General features: G+C 45.6%; 1 protein-coding gene across 1 annotated transcript in view; it reads left to right on the plus strand.

Annotated features, from left to right (window-relative positions):
- LOC309565132 (thyrotropin-releasing hormone receptor-like) overlaps positions 1-16,801 on the plus strand; it is a 74,372-nt gene that overhangs the window by 14,222 nt on the left and 43,349 nt on the right. The window contains exon 2 of the mRNA XM_082269916.1: positions 8,736-9,259. Within this exon, the coding sequence (XP_082126042.1) occupies positions 8,883-9,259 (377 nt within the window). The 5' untranslated portion in view covers positions 8,736-8,882. The remainder of the gene's footprint in view (positions 1-8,735; positions 9,260-16,801) is intronic.

Raw genomic sequence — 16,801 nt, forward strand, 5'->3', positions numbered from 1 at the left:
ATTTTCAGCTCCATCTAGTGTCCATGATGCAGTAAAATTCTTTTCTTCTTTTTTTTTTAATAAAAAGACTCCTAAGTTAACCCCATAAGAGCTATGTTTGCTTTTCTGTGCGGGGATTTGACACCAAAAAAAAACACCCCTCCCTCCCTGCACCAGGATAAGGGCGCCGACTGCTATGCTCACCCTGACTGCTCCTAAGTGAATATATCATTTAATTATCAAACCACAGCCTGTGTGGGAGTACGGAAAAGCCGGGATCCTGACTCTGCGGTGGAGTGAATATCAGAGCTCAGTGTCTGCGTCTAATAAAAAGAATAAAACTTTCCCGATTAGTTCTACGCGCCGAGCGATGAAAAGCAGAAATTGAAATATCTCTAATTAACCGGCGAAGATCTGTCACGGCCGCACTGTATCAATAGCTGTGAAAATTTGGGATGTGGAATGAAGACAGATGAGCCCTGTAGCCGTCTCTTTGACCGCTGCGCAGTTTTATAATTAACTCGGAGTGCGTTAAGCGCCCTTGTCACTAGGCGCAGGTAGTCGGCGGCCCGACCCGTCAAATCGCTGCCACTTCAGGCCTTTTTAAAGTATTTATGAAGCGATGTGTCATCAGAGAGACTATAGGATGAGTTTCCACAGCCGTCCTCGGCTCTGCGGGAAAATCAATATCTCGCCGTTATAGAAAGGGCGATTGAACGCAGAGACGCCCTGCACCTCTGCGCAGCTGTTAGAAGAGGATATTGTTTTCAATTAAACGAGAGGTAATAGAAGGGGTTTATTTTATTTTCTTGGCGCTCCAAGATGGAAGGTGTTCATAAATGGCGATCTCAGATGGTGACGCGCGAACCTTGAACCATCTATACATCAGAGCAGACGCTCGTTAGGATTTCCCCTTTGTAAGATTGAATGTAAAGATCTCACACCTGGAGACTAATCAGCCCTCTTGTCAGCGCAGGCTGCTGAAGTCTCCTCCACCGTTTATAGGAAATGATCGCAGTTCACTGACACCAGATAAAACATTTCCCTATTCCTGTATGAAAATGAATTAAAGCAGAACTTAAAGGAGGCCCAAAAAAAAAATAACAAGATTAAAACAAATCGTTTATTGAAAGATAAAATAACAACACTTGATTTTGCTACAATATTCATCTTCAGTACCTATTTCTGCCACTAGATGTCCTCAGTCTGATGGCCAAGCATCATTCAACCCCCACCTGTGGACTGGCCGGTGAAAGGAGAAGCAGTGCAGTGATGAGTTCATCTCTCTGCTCTCTCCTATCAGTATGCTTCAATGCTTCAGGAAAGGACTTGGCTCCTTGTGCTGCTTCTTCCTCCCCCAGTCTGTGTTCTGCTGTACAGGGGCTGCAGGAGGCTGATACTAGTTCAGATTTGGCTACTTTCACTGCTTGTATCTAATGATGTATTAATGATGTTTATATCTGCCCAGAGTTCAGCTGATCAAGCTTTCTCCCTTTTTGTTCTGCTTGCACACATTTACATTCCATGAGAATCTGGTCACTTGGGGTGAAGAGACTGAGGAAAGGCTTCCACTGCCTGCAGCAGACTGATCACTTGAGTGAGGAGACAGAGGATATGCTTTCTCCTGCCTGCAGCAGACTGCTCACTGGGGGAGGGGAGACTGTGAAATAGCTTTCCCCTGCCTATAGCAGACAGATCAGTAAGGAGGGGAGACTAAAGAAATGCTTTCTCCTGCCTGCAGCAGACTGCTCACTGGGGGAGGGGAGACTGTGAATATGCTTCCCCCTGCCAGCAGCAGACTGATCACTGGCGTGAGGAGATGACATCGTTATGTAAATCCTGATGCCTGTGCAGTTCTCGGCTGCTCACAAATGTCTGACATTGTTCAGCCCCTGCTGCAGGTTGTCATCTTGTGACTTGCTACAAAGTTACAGTATGCAGCCTGATCGCTGTGGGTGGGGAGACTGAGGAAATACTTCCTCTTGCCTGCAGCAGACTGATCTCTGAGGGAGGGGAGACTCAGGAAATGCTTCCTCCTGCCTGCAGCAAACTGCTCACTGGTGGAGGGGAGACTAGGGAAATGCTTCCTCCTGCCTGCAGCAGACTAATCACTGAGGGAGGGGAGACTGTGAAAATGGTTTCCCCTGCCTGCAGCAGACTGATCACTGGAGTGAGGAGACCGTGGAAATGCTTCTCCCTGCCTGCAGCAGACTAATCACTGCAGTGAGGAGACTGTGAAAATGCTTTCTCCTGCCTGCAGCAGACTGATCACTGGGGGAGGGGAGACTGAGGAAATGCTTTCTCCTGCCTGCAGCAGACTGATCTCTGGGGGAGGGGAGACTGAGGAAATGCTTTCTCCTGCCTGCAGCAGACTGATCTCTGGGGGAGGGGAGACTGAGGAAATGAATCCTCCTGCCTGCAGCAGACTGATCACTGGGGGAGGGGAGACTGTGAAAATGCTTCCCCCTGCCTGCAGGCAAAATCACTAACTGCAGCTCAAGGATGGCTTTTTAATGATATAACATGCTGTATATTGGGACCTGTCAGGGATTTGAAGGATCACATTTCTTTTTCTTTGCTCTGTTGCCATAGGTGGTGGAGAAGGTTTTCTCGCCATGTATGGGTGGCCGGTGTGTAATATTTATCTGGAGCGATAGCCATGTGCCGGGAGACGGGCCCGCCCACTGAAAATCACCCTTTTTACTTCTTGGAAAGTCAGGAGACAGATTGTGTCAGCGCTGAGAGCAGACGGGAAACAAACGCGCTGGAGAAAGGCCAAAACCACTTTCTGCACAATCCGTCAGATCCCATTCCTGCCATGTAATCCCGTATCGCTTTCTTACCCACCGCTGTGCCGCACACACTGTGCCAAGAGCAAGGATTTCATGAGAAGCTGATAAACAGGCGTTCCTGGCGAGGGAGGGCTGTCTGCGCTCACCAATGGCTGTGGATGGGACGCTCAGAGGATTTTATGTTTTGCAGGCACAGTGGTGGTGGGGCCCCATTTACTGCCATTCAGGGCCGGCCTTAGGTGTACAGGCGCCCTGTGCGAGCTAATCCTGTGCCCCCCCCCCCCGCATGCATTTTCTTGCACCTTTTTTGCACTTTATTTGACTTTTCTTTTTTATGATCACTAATAAGTTAGCCCCCCTTACATCAGAGACCCTCACAGAGCCCCCCTTACATCAGAGACCCTCACAGAGGCCCCCTTTACATCAAAGACCCTCATGGAGCCCCGCCTACATTAGAGACCCCTGTTAAATCAGAGCCCCCCTAAATCAGAGCCCCCCCCACAGAGCCCCCTCTTACACCAGGGACCCCCCCTTAATTTAGAGACCCCCCACACAGAGCTCCCCTTACATCAGAGACCCCCCACAGAGACCCCTTACATCAGAGCCCCCCCCACACAGAGATCCCCTTACATCAGAGCCCCCCACACAGAGATTCCCTTACATCAGAGCCCCCTTACATCAGAGACCCCCCACACAGACTCCCCTTACATCAGAGACCCCCCACACAGAGATTCCCTTACATCAGAGACCCCCCTCCCACAGAGCCCCCCTTACATCAGAGACCCCCCACACAGAGCTCCCCTTACATCAGAGACCCCCCACACAGAGCCCCCCTTACATCCAAGCCCCCCCAAACAGAGATCCCCTTACATCAGAGCCCCCCACATCAGAGACCCCCCCACAGATCCCCCCTTACCTCAGAGACCCCCACACAGAGCTCCCCTTACTTTAGAGCCCCCCTACACCAGAGAGCCCCCCCGCATCATAGACCCCCCCACACAGAGCCCCCCTCGCATCAGAGACAGCAGTGCCATTCAACATGGAGTTGCATCTTTGCAGCAGCCATGAAGCAGTACATGGGGTATAATCTTTGCGGGGGCCATGGCATGTGCACATCCCCGTCCAGCTACCTTTGCAGCTTAAGGGGGAAGGTAAAACACAGCTCAACTGCCTATATTTACCACCCCCCAACCACAATTGTAAATGAGCCCTACAGGTGCGATCAAGTGCAGGCGTGTTTTTTGTGCATTCCCGTGTTCCATGTGTAGGTCTTTTAAATGGGCTGCCCAATGTGCGAGAGACTCTTTTCCAAAAATGCGGCGCACCTAACTGCATGGTGCTGCAACACCACGTGCTTTGGCGCACCTGAAAACGGTTGATTTCTCTGCATGTCAGGAAATCTTTCTATTTTTTTATACGCGTTTCTGACATGCAAAAGTCTGAACTAAGCCTTAGGCATCTCTGCGGCTGGGGAATGGGCATAAAATCACGCATGATCCCAACCCTCTGAGAAACGCGTTGCAATGGTACCATTAATTCCTTAATAGCATTCCCACACATTAAACTAAACTGCATGTGTGTTGAAAAAAAGGATATACATTTTTTTATTGGATGTTTTATAGCAAAAAAGTAAAAAATATATATATTCTTTTTTTTTTTTTTTCAAAATTGTTAGTCTTTTTTTGTCTATAGCGCAAAAAATAAAAACCGCAGAGGTGATCAAATACCACAAAAGAAAGCTCTAATTGTGGGGAAAAAAAAAATATAAATTTTTTTATTGGATGTTTTATAGAAGAAAGTAAAAAAAATTGTATATATATATAATTTATTTATTTTTTTCAAAATTGTCGGTCTTTTTTTTTTTTTATAGTGTAAAAAAGAACCAAAAACAAAAAAAAAAAAATGCAGAGTTGTCATCAAAAGAAAGCTCTATTTGTGGGAATAAAAAGGACATCAATTTTATTTGGGTACAGCACCGCACAGATGCGCAATTGTCAGTTAATGTACCACAGAGCTGTATCCCCTTAAATGGCCTGGTCATGAAGGGGGTAAAACCTTCCGGGGCTGAAGAGGTTAAAAAGGGAGAGAGAGTAAGAGAGAGAGAGCGAGAAGAAGGTATCATATAACAGGAGGCTGCAGTCCATCTAAAAGCACACATGGGAAAAGCTAAACTTGCACAAACTTTCCATTTGCAGGATTTGCTGGACAACCCTTTTTTAATCTTATTTGCTGCCTGTAGTTGCTTTCCAAATGGGTAATTAGTACTGCACCTAAAACAATATAAGGACTGCTAAAGTCCCCCATTAAAATGCTAATTTTCTGGCTGCCTCTGGCTTGGGTTTTTGTGGAGATAAAAGCAGAATACAGAATAGTACACCATGATAACTTATTGCATCAGCCTGGTTAATGCCCCCCCAGAGCCGAGATGAAGCAGCTTATGAATATTGTTACCGCCATCCTCCGTGTTACTTATGAGAAATAAAAACGGAGGAGAGAAATATCAGGTCGGCGCCCCCTTCGCTGATGATTCATCCGATAAATAATATATAGATAGATGTGATCGGTACATGGAACGGCGGTCACGGCTCTGTGTGGGCGTGAAGAGATGTACAATCCCATCGTTTTAGACTTTTAGCCTAAGGCAAAGACTTCTGGAGGAAATGTGTAACAAGTCCTCGTCCTGGAAGTGTCACAACGAATGTCACATTAATAGAAAACTGGAAAAACCAGTAAAAGCGGCCACGGCACTCCATTCCTATTCATCCTGGGGAAACTACAAGTGCCAGCATGGCCTCACAGCCACCGACGTGGCTCTTTTAATATTGTGTGATCACTTTTGTTTAGTATTTATACAAACCCAAAGCCATAAAATAATAAGATAAAAAATAAATCGCCCCTTAAAAGATAAAATAACAAAACCATCTTTTTCTGCAATATTCACCTTTATTCACCTATTCAATATTCATACAGAGATTTCCCCTGCAGTACTTTTTTCTGCCACTAGATGTCCTCAGTTCTGATAGCCAGCATCATTCAACTCACTACCTTTTCCCTGGACCTGCCCCCAGCCTGTGACTGGACAGTGAAAGGAGAAGCAGCACAGCGATTAGTTCATCTCTCTATCACTCTGCTCATTCCTCCTATCAGTATGCTTTTTGTTAGCAATGCACTGATTTGCTGCTTGTGCTGCTCTTTCTTCTCACACTCCAGCCCTGCTGTACAGGGACTACAAGAGGCTGATACCAGTAAATTAACCGCTTGCCGACTGCCTGCCGCATATATACTGAATCAGGCTCACTCGGCTGCGCGAATCGCTGTACCTGTGCATCGGTTCGTGGGAGCGGTCCTAGGGGCGAGCGGGGATGCCTTTTAAGGGGACCAGTGGCACAGATTGCCACCTGACACCCGCGATCGCTCCCTGCTGAGAGAGAAGGGCGGTCGGCTGTTGTAAACACAGCTGACCATTCTTCTCTCTGAAATTATCACAGAGTGCTTGTTGTGATCCTTCTATATAGGAACACATGTCTCTATGTTCATTTCACAAGCCCATCCCCCATACAGTTACAAAACACCCCCTGGGTTAACCCCTTCCCTGCCAGTGTCATTGTAACAGTACAAATTTGTAGCACTGATTACTGTAGTAATGTCACTGGTTACCCCCCCCCCCCCCAACCCCCAAAAGTGTCAAAAATGTCAGTTAGGGGTCAGATCTGTCCGCCACAATGTCGCAGTCCCGCTAAAAATCTCAGATCGCCACTACTAGTAAAAAATAAAAAAAAAATAAAAAATAACTAATCTTTCCCCTAGTTTGTAGAAGCGATAACTTAAGCACAAACCAATCAAAATACACCTATTGCAATTTTTTTTTTTACCAAAAATATGTAGCAGAATACAAATTGGACTAAAATGATGAAAAAATTTGATTTTAGTTTTTTTTTGGGGGGGAGGGGGGGAATGTTATATAGCAGAATGTGAAAAATATTGTTTTTTTTGTCAGAATTGTCGCTCTTTTTTTGTTTATAGCGCAAAAAATAAAAAAATCGCACAGGTGATCAAATACCACCAAAAGAAAGCTCTGTTTGTGGGGGGAAAAAGGACGTAAATTTTGTTTGGGTACAGCATCACACAACCGCGCAATTGTCCGTTAAAGTAACGCAGTGCCGAATCGCAAAAAGTGGCCTGGTCATTAAGGAGGAAAATCCTTCCGGTCCAGAACTGGTTAAGGTACATACATTGCTCATATTTAAAAATATATTTCATGGTGTATTAGAGTTTATGTAAACCCTGACATTGAAAATCTCATATTATTATTGTTCATTACTGAAAGCGTTTTGCTGTATCTGTTTGCAAAAACAATATCTGTTGATCCTGCTAGAAATCCTGTAAGCTGAGAACTTCTTGTGCTGCACTCTTATTGGTTACATTGTTTCCGTTATCCCTGAGATCTACAAAATAACCCCACCCATGTTATGGAGATGAGGGGGAAGGGGAGGTGTTCTATGGTCCTAACACTCTTCCTGTCCTAGGGTGACAACACTGCATAGGTAAAGTACAGTGAGTAAGCGTTGTCACCCTAGCACAGTAAGTCTCCATTCACACTGGTACGACTTGTCAGGCGACTTGGTCAGCCTGACAAGTCACGCACCGTCGCGTCCCATAGTGTAGTACAGGAACGGTTCTAATAGGAGCGACACAAGTCGGGCGACCTGGAGCGACTTGCATAGACATTCATTTTATGAAGTCCGTGCAAGTCGTGCCGAAGTCGCGGTGCATGCGACTTCACAGGTCGCCCCCGAAGTCGGAGCGCCGTAGTGTGAACCGAGCCTAAAGGGTCTATTTGTAAAACATTCACTGGACAATTGTTTATTGGGAAAGGAGGGGTTAGGTGTGTCCCTAGGGGCGTGCTTCTTACTGTGATTGGACATGGCTACTGGTGTAGGAATAGTGATCAACGGTCCTACATAGTAGAACTGTGATCACCAATCCTACACAGGGGAGAATGACAGGCGGCTTGTTTACATCAGCCGCCTTCCTTTCTCCCTTCATGGAGGACGATCGCGAGTGACCGGCGGACATCGGGTCCGCCGGTCACACGCACGGACTTCCCAGGGAACGAGCCGGGGCAGGCAAGTGACAGGCTAGTGACGTATATATATACGTCACTTTGCCTGGCCGGGGCTGACCGCCGCAGTATATGTACTTGCGGCGGTCGGCAACCGGTTAAGAAAATATATTGCATTTTGGCCACTAGATGAAGCTGATGATCATCAAACTATTAGAGAAATTATGTGCAAAATTCCTTGAGCATGCACAAATGTGTGTAAAATTTGTTTTAAATCGTCCGATTTCATTAAAATATTGCCTGGTGATCATGGCATGAATTTCCTTGCATGCTCGGGCACTTCCTGTTATAGGGTGACAGCATTTTTTGCCGTCTCCCAGTTGTTCTCCTGTGGTGTCACCCTGTCACATATCCCTATGGTGGGGAGTATGAATAGCCATGCTGACATTTTTGCTCAGGCACTTCTTGTTATAAGTGTGCCAACACTCTTTCTGTCTCCCAGCTGTGCTTCTGCATTGTCACCATGTCACATACTGTATCTCTATGATGTTGACTACAAGTGGCCATGCTGACACACACTAATCTGGCATGGTCCACCATTGTCATTACCAGAAACCAGTTCAGAGAACATACATACAGCCAATGCTGGAGCCCGTGGCTGGCAAAGTCTAGAGGAGATCAGCAACACTGAGATGTTAAATGGATGAAAAATTGAGAAAACTGTATTTAAAAAATGGTAATTGTTTATGATGCATAGTGCACAAAGCATATGAACGTCATCCAGTTATGTCATACCGGGTCATTGGCATGGAACATACTGTCCTGACTTCACTGATATCACTGTTAATACTTTCAAAAAATTTATAGAAATGTAAAACTCAATTTTTTCTTCTTCTTTCCAGCTGTTGGCCTGACCAGAGATCTGCTCCTCATGGCTTCATTGACTCCTTCGGCTTCCAGTCACCACGAATTACATTTCTTCTTGACACAAACGGCTTGACATGACAACCCCATTGTAACCAGTGCTTGGGCATACATTTCCTACCAAGATGGAGAATGGCAGTAAAGTGGACAGCCCAACCAACATCTCCTTGGCCAACAACGATGTGGTGTTTAGTATGATCGAGTACAAGGCCATCTCCGTCTTCTTGGTTCTTCTTATTTGTGGTATCGGCATAATAGGTAACATCATGGTAGTCCTGGTGGTTTTCATCACTCGTGATATGAGGACACCAACCAACTGCTATCTGGTCAGTTTGGCTGTAGCCGACTTAATGGTCCTGGTGGCGGCTGGTTTGCCCAACGTTACAGACAGTCTGGCTGGGACATGGATTTATGGTCATGCTGGCTGTCTCGGCATAACGTACTTTCAGTATCTGGGGATTAATGCTTCCTCCTGCTCGATCACAGCTTTTACAGTGGAGAGGTAGGTTTGTGGTCATTATGGTTGTGTACGGTTATGATACCCCCTGTCAGGTGATTTAGGCTCTCCAAGTGATTGCAATATAAGTACCAAATTATCTTCACCAGAGCTCCTGATGGTGGAGAATGTAAACCTTAGTGGAGCACTGGCAGCTAGGGAGACCTTTAGAAATCATAGGGTCAACCTGATAGGACCCCCCTTCCTTGTCCCGCTTGGTGTGAATGTAGTGTCATTGCCAAGCAGTACATAAAAATGTGCAATAAGCAGTATGCAGAGCAGGGCAGTAAGAAATGGCAGCGCAGAGCTGTGGAGTGTATGGTATATAGCAATTGGAAAGTGCAGGGCAGTCAGTGAGCAGTATGTAGTAGTAGGGCGTTCAGGGAGCAGTATGTAGTGGCAGGATGGTCAGTGAGCATTATATAGTGGCAGGGTAGGGCAGTATTTAGTGTCAGGGCAGTAAGTGAGCAGTATGTAGTGTTAGAGCAGTCAGTGAGCAGCATGTAGTGACAGAGCAGTATGTAGAGCAAGGGTGGTCAGTGAGCAGTATGTAGAGGAAGGGTGGTCAGCAAGCAGTATGTAGAGCAAGGGTGGTCAGTGAGCAGTATGTAGCGACAGGGCAGTCAGTGAGCAATATGTAGTGGCTGGCCAGTCAGTGAGCAGTATGAAGAAGAAGGGTGGTCAGTGAGCAGTATGTAGAGGAAGGGTGGTCAGTGAGCAGTATGTAGCGACAGGGCAGTCAGTGAGCAATATGTAGTGGCTGGCCAGTCAGTGAGCAGTATGTAGAGGAAGGGTGGTCAGTGAGCAGTATGTAGCGACAGGGCAGTCAGTGAGCAATATGTAGTGGCTGGCCAGTCAGTGAGCAGTATGTAGAGGAAGGGTGGTCAGTGAGCAGTATGAAGAAGAAGGGTGGTCAGTGAGCAGTATGTAGAGGAAGGGTGGTCAGTAAGCAGTATGTAGTGACAGGGCAGTCAGTGAGCAATATTTAGTGGCTGGCCAGTCAGTGAGCAGCTGTAGCGACAGGGCAGTCAGTGAGCAATATGTAGTGGCTGGCCAGTCAGTGAGCAGTATGTAAAGGAAGGGTGGTCAGTGAGCAGTATGAAGAAGAAGGGTGGTCAGTGAGCAGTATGTAGAGGAAGGGTGGTCAGTGAGCAGTATGTAGAGGAAGGGTGGTCAGTGAGCAGTATGTAGTGACAGGGCAGTCAGTGAGCAATATGTAGCGACAGGGCAGTCAGTGAGCAATATGTAGTGGCTGGCCAGTCAGTGAGCAGTATGTAGAGGAAGGGTGGTCAGTGAGCAGTATGTAGTGACAGGGCAGTCAGTGAGCAATAATTACTGGCTGGCCAGTCAGTGAGCAGCTGTAGCGACAGGGCAGTCAGTGAGCAATATGTAGTGGCTGGCCAGTCAGTGAGCAGTATGTAGAGGAAGGGTGGTCAGTGAGCAGTATGAAGAAGAAGGGTGGTCAGTGAGCAGTATGTAGAGGAAGGGTGGTCAGTGAGCAGTATGTAGAGGAAGGGTGGTCAGTGAGCAGTATGTAGTGACAGGGCAGTCAGTGAGCAATATGTAGCGACAGGGCAGTCAGTGAGCAATATGTAGTGGCTGGCCAGTCAGTGAGCAGTGGAAGGGTGGTCAGGGAGCAGTATGTAGAGGAAGGGTGGTCAGTGAGCAGTATGTAGAAGAAGGGTGGTCAGTGAGCAGTATGTAGAGTAAGGGTGGTCAGTGAGCAGCATGTATTGGCAGGGAAGTCAGTGAGCAGTATGCAGTGGCAGGCCAGTCAATGAACAGTATGTAGTGGCAGGCCAGTCAGTGAGCAGTATGTACTCTTTGTATGGATTCTGCAATTAACACTGGAAATACTGAAAGTAACTTGTGCAGTCATATATAGCCATGTATTGCACTAGGCACTGAAGTCTTGTTCATACCATTTGGGTTCATGGGCTTTTCCAGGATGGGCAAATTCATGGGCATGAGAAAATCCATGTTTTTTCATTTGAATTGTTCCCACCAGCTTTCTACATTAGGATTTATTACGAAAAGGAAATTTTTTTGTGCATTAAAGCGGAGTTCCGGCCTCGGAATTTTTTGTAAAATAAAAATCCCCCCGGGACAGTCAGGGCTAGTACATTCCATAATGGATAGTCTCTGAACTGTCCCAGGTTGCACTTACCTACTAGAAGGAATACTTACCTTGAAAATTTCTTCTCCAGCGCTGCCATCTCAGGTGTGGGCAGCTGAAGCCAGTGCGTCCTCTTCTGCATCCTCTTCGTCCCAGAATGCCCTGCATTGGCCCCGCTCGTCAGTTCCGGTGCAGGCGCGTCATTCCTGCACAGGTCCTGGGCATGCCCAGAAGCTGTTTAGCAGGGAATGACGTGCCTGCACCGGAACTGACGAGTGGGGCCGGTGCAGGCGCATTGACTCCTGGGAGCGATGACGTTCAGCTCCCAGGAGTAAATGCAAGCGGGAAGTGACGGTGCGGGCCGCGGCCGCAGAGGGAGGAAGTAGAAGGAAAGTAAGTATATTTTCTTCAAAATCAAGGTAAGTAAAGAAAAAAAGAATCGGGAGTATCCATTTATTTTTTAGGGGATTTACAGCAAGCGGATGGGTCAAAGTTGTTTTTGAGCCCGGAACTCCGCTTTAACTTGCACCCAAGGAAAGAACATGGGATACTAGAAAAACACAATGCAATGTCTCTAAGAAGGCAAGACAATGCACAGCAACACAATGCACATTAATGTGTTTTCAAGCACATCTGTCAATTAGCCCTTCTAATCTACAGTAGTTGGATGGATAATATATGTGATGCCATGATGGTTGCTAAGATTGTGAAACATTTTCCGTTTAGTAGTTATGATAAACAAAAGGCAAGAATAAAAATTCTAAAATAACTTAGCCATAGAATGGTTCACAGATACAGTGATGTTGCTGGGATATAATGTAACTTCAATGGGTTTCTATTGCTACATTTTATTAGTTCACCAATGATCCTTCTTCTGTAGGACCATCAAATTCCATATCTATGCTACTTGGATTGAACGCAAACTCTTATTTTCGGCATTCATCTAAGTCAGTCCTTCTGTTAAGATGAATCAGCTCCAGAAAAAGTTCAATAGGTCACTTAATTAACCACTTTACCACTAGAGCATTTTGCTGTCTTAGGTCTGGGCCACTTTTTGCGATTCGGCGATGTGCGAGTTTAACTGACAATCGCGCGTTCGTGCGATGCCGTACCCAAACGAAATTTACGTCCTTTTTTTCCCACAAACAGAGCTTTCTTTTGGTGGTATTTGATCACCTGTGCGATTTTTACTTTTTGCGCTATAAACAAAAAAAGAGCGTTTATTTTGAAAAAATAACAATATTTTTAACATTTTTTATATGAAATTCCCCCAAAAAAGATGTAAAAAACAATTTTTTTTTAAATTTTTGGCCAATTTGGCCAATTTGTTTTCTGCTACCCATGTTTGGTAAAAAAAAATCGCAATAAGCGTATTTTGATTGGTTTGCGCAAAAGTTATTGCGTTTACTAACTATGGGAAAGATTTCTGTCATTTTTGGTGGTTTTTTTTTAACGCGTAATGGCGGCGATCTGCGATTTTTTTTGCGGGACTGCGACATTGCGGCGGACAGATCGGACCCTTGACTGACATTTTTGACACTTATGGGGGTACCAGTGACATTACTGCAGTAATCAGTGCTATATATATGCACTGTTACTGTAAAAATGACACTGGCAGGGAAGGGGTTAATTTTATTGGAGAGGGAGGGGTTAATGTATGCCTGGTGCTTACTAACGTGTGGGGGGGGAGGTGACTGAGTGAGTGAGGGACAGATCGCATGTTCAGCTATGCTGAACACTCCGATCTGTCACTCCCTGTCACTTAGGAGATCCGCCCGCTCTGTTTACACAGGCGGGCGGATCTCCATACTGGATTCCCCGACGATCGGGGCAGAGCAGCGGCGATCGCCGCTGCTCCTCCCCTGGCCCGACTCCCACTGTGAATGAAAACAGTGGGAGCGCGCCTCCGGCGGCGCGCGATCGCTGCCTGCAGGGGGAGGAGTCTGGAGACGTAGGTCTACGTCGTCAGACGATAACGAGCCACTTTGCCGCAGTAGTACTCCGGTACTCAGCGGTAAAGTGGTTAAGATGCATAAAGCTCCTAAGTGTAAAGTCAGTGACATCTTCTCTAAGGTTTGTGGTAGTTAAAGAGTATCTAAAGCCATTTTATTTAATTTAGGATGGAGTAGAGAATGGTTAGGATCCTGTTTTTTTTTTTTTAAACCATTTTCAGGTTAAGGTTTAGGATTATGGGATTGGGTTGGGTTTAAGGGCAGTCTTTACATTGAGTTGAGGTTAATGGTTGAAAAAATGGGTTAAAGAAGACTTTCACAACCTTTTTACCATAGAGGAACCCTTGAAATAATGTTTAGGTCTCAAAGAACCCCTGCTAATACCAATTCATTGGGTGTCAGGGCGAAAAACATCCCTTACATTGGTGGCCAGTGTCAAGCTTACCCCCAACGCAGGTGGTCAGATACTATAGCTAGCTTCTGTGTTCTTCACCTATAGCAGCCCCTTTCCCATAAGGCAAGCAGGCCTACAGGTATGCAGTTGCCCCCAGGACTTATACACAATGCTATAGTGCCTAGCTGCCCTCCCAGGGCATACTCAAACTGAGTAAAGCAAACAGGTACACAAAAGTGAGTACACCCCTCACATTTTTGTAAATATTTTATTATATCTTTAAATGTGACAACACTGAAGAAATTACACTTTGCTACAATGTAAAGTAGTTGCTGTACAGCTTGTATAACAGTGTAAATTTGCTGTCCCCTCAAAGTAACTGAACACACAGCCATTTATGTCTAAACCACTAAACAAAAGTGAGTACACCCCTAAGTGAAAATGTCCAAATTGGGCCCAATTAGCCATTTTCCCTCCCCGGTGTCATGTGACAAGGTCTCAGGTGTGAATGGGGAGCAGGTGTGTTACATTTGGTGTTATCGCTCTCACTCTCTCATAATGGTCACCTGAAGATCAACATAGCACCAAATGGCAAATAACTCTCTGAGGATCTGAAAAAAAGAATTATTGCTCTACATAAAGATGGCCTAGGCTATAAGAAGATTGCCAATACCCTGAAACTGAGCTGCAGCACCGTGGCCAAGACCGTACAGGGGTTAAACAGGGTTAAACAGGACAGGTTCCACTCAGAACAGGCCTTGTCATGGTCAACCAAAGAGGTTGAGTGTACGTGCTCAGCGTCATATCCAGAGGTTGTCTTTGGGAAATAGACGTATGAGTGCTACCAGCATTGCTGCAGAGGTTAAAGGGGTAGGGGGGGTCAGCCTGTCAATGCTCAGATCATACACCGCACACTGCATCAAATTGGTCTGCATGGCTGTCGTCCCAGAAGGAAGCCTCTTCTAAAGATGATGCACAAGCCTGCAGTTTGCTGAAGAGAAGAAGACTAAGGACATGGATTACTGGAACCATGTCCTGGGGTCTGATGAGACCAAGATAAACTTATTTGATTTAGATGGTGTTAAGTGTGTGTGGCGGCAACCAGGTGAGGAGTACAAAGACAAGTGTGTCTTGCCTACAGTCAAGCATGGTGGTGGGAGTGTCATGGTCTGGGGCTGCATGAGTGCTGCCTGGGAGCTACAGTTCATTGAGGGAACCATGAATGACAACATGTACTGTGACATACTGAAGCAGAGCATGATCCCCTCCCTTTGGAAACTGGTAGAGGGCAGTATTCCAACATGATAACGACCCTAAACACAACTCCAAGACAACCACTGCCTTGGTAAAGAAGCTGAGGGTAAAGGTGATGGACTGGCCAAGAATGTCTCCAGACCTAAACCCTATTGAGCATCTGTGGGGCATCCTCAAACAGAAGGTGGAGGAGCGCAAGGTCTCCATCATCCACCAGCTGTGTGATGTCATCATGGAGGAGTGGACGAGGACTCCAGTGGCAACCTGTGAAGCTCTGGTGAGCTCCATGCCAAAGAGGGTTAAGGCAGTGCTGGAAAATAATGGTGGCCACACAAAATATTGACACTTTGGGCCCAATTTGGACATTTTTACTTAGGGGTGTACTCACTTTTGTTGTCAGCGGTTTAGACATTTAATGGCTGTGTATTGAGTTATTTTGAGGGTACAGCAAATTTACACTGTTATACAAGCTGTACACTCACTACTTTATATTGCAAAGTGTAATTTCTTCAGTGTTGTCACATGAAAAGATAGAATAAAATATTTAAAAAAAATGTGAGGGGCGTACTCACTTTTGTGAGATACTGTATATATAATGCACTCACCAGAGCCCCTAGGCCCCAGGGACCATAACACATGTGAATAGCAGATTGATTTTAGTATACCATTCATAGGCCTAGAGGATGATCCAAATACGGGTGCTTCCTCCCCTCGGTCCTCGGATAAATGATGTCAATGGTCATGGAAGACAGATAACATAATGATAGTGCAACACCATTTATTAAAATCCATATGTAAAAAACAACTCTACAGCAGTTGCCGTTACATTAAAAAGTGTTCTGATCGGCACCAGCCCTGTTAGCAAATATATGCCGTAAGGTCACTGTAGGATGGAACGGGGACTCACTCTCTCCCGCTCCAGACTGCAGCTCCTCAGCTGGCGTGCGTTCCACCGCTCCCCAAAGTGACGTCAGATGGTTACTCCCAGACGATAGAGGCAGCAACCCGATCGCTATGCATTTCACCACATAGGCATCATCAGGAAATCCCACACTGAGATATAGAGTAATAAATAGAATCAGTGCCACGCTGCTCAATTCCAAAGTATCAATGTGAAACAAGTGCCCACCAGAGGGTCTAGAACACTAAAACATAGACTAGACTATATAAACATGAACTGGAAATAATAAAACAGCGAATAAACCCAAAACCAGTGCACATAACCAATATTGAATAGACACATAATAAATGTGTTGTGTGGCATCACACAAACGACAAATTTTTTAATAAGTAGAAGCTAAGCTGACCTTATAACACACACAATAAATTTAAATAGAAGCAGATATCTGGAGGTATATACTTTTTCAGTATACTTTTTTTATTATACTTTTTCAGTATATTTAGGGCTGTTCCTTTTTTATCTTTGTGATACATGACTTTATATACATTCAGTCAAATTGTATGCTTACAGTGTTCTTCTATTGTATGTGTTGATATTTGCCACCACCCCTTTTTTTGGGTCATGCGATCCTTGGGGTTAACCATGTGATTTAGTCTACACTATTTAAAGCAGACTTCCGGCCTCGAATACCTTTTTTTAACTAAAAATACCCCTATAATACGAATCCAACGCCCTTTACAGAACTGCTATTCTCATACTTACAAGGTGTACAGTATTGGATTTTAGCCAAAATCTTACTTTTAGAAACGCTGTCTGGGCGCGGCCATCTTGGATGTGGGCATCTGAAGCCGCAGTGTAATCGCCTGTGTCCTTCTTCCTGATTCCAGGGAGTGTTCTGGGAGTTCTTCCTGATTCCAGCCTCCTGGGAGTG

Source organism: Pelophylax lessonae (assembly GCF_965119305.1).
Source record: "Pelophylax lessonae genome assembly, chromosome: 10".
Lineage (NCBI taxonomy): Eukaryota > Metazoa > Chordata > Amphibia > Anura > Ranidae > Pelophylax > Pelophylax lessonae.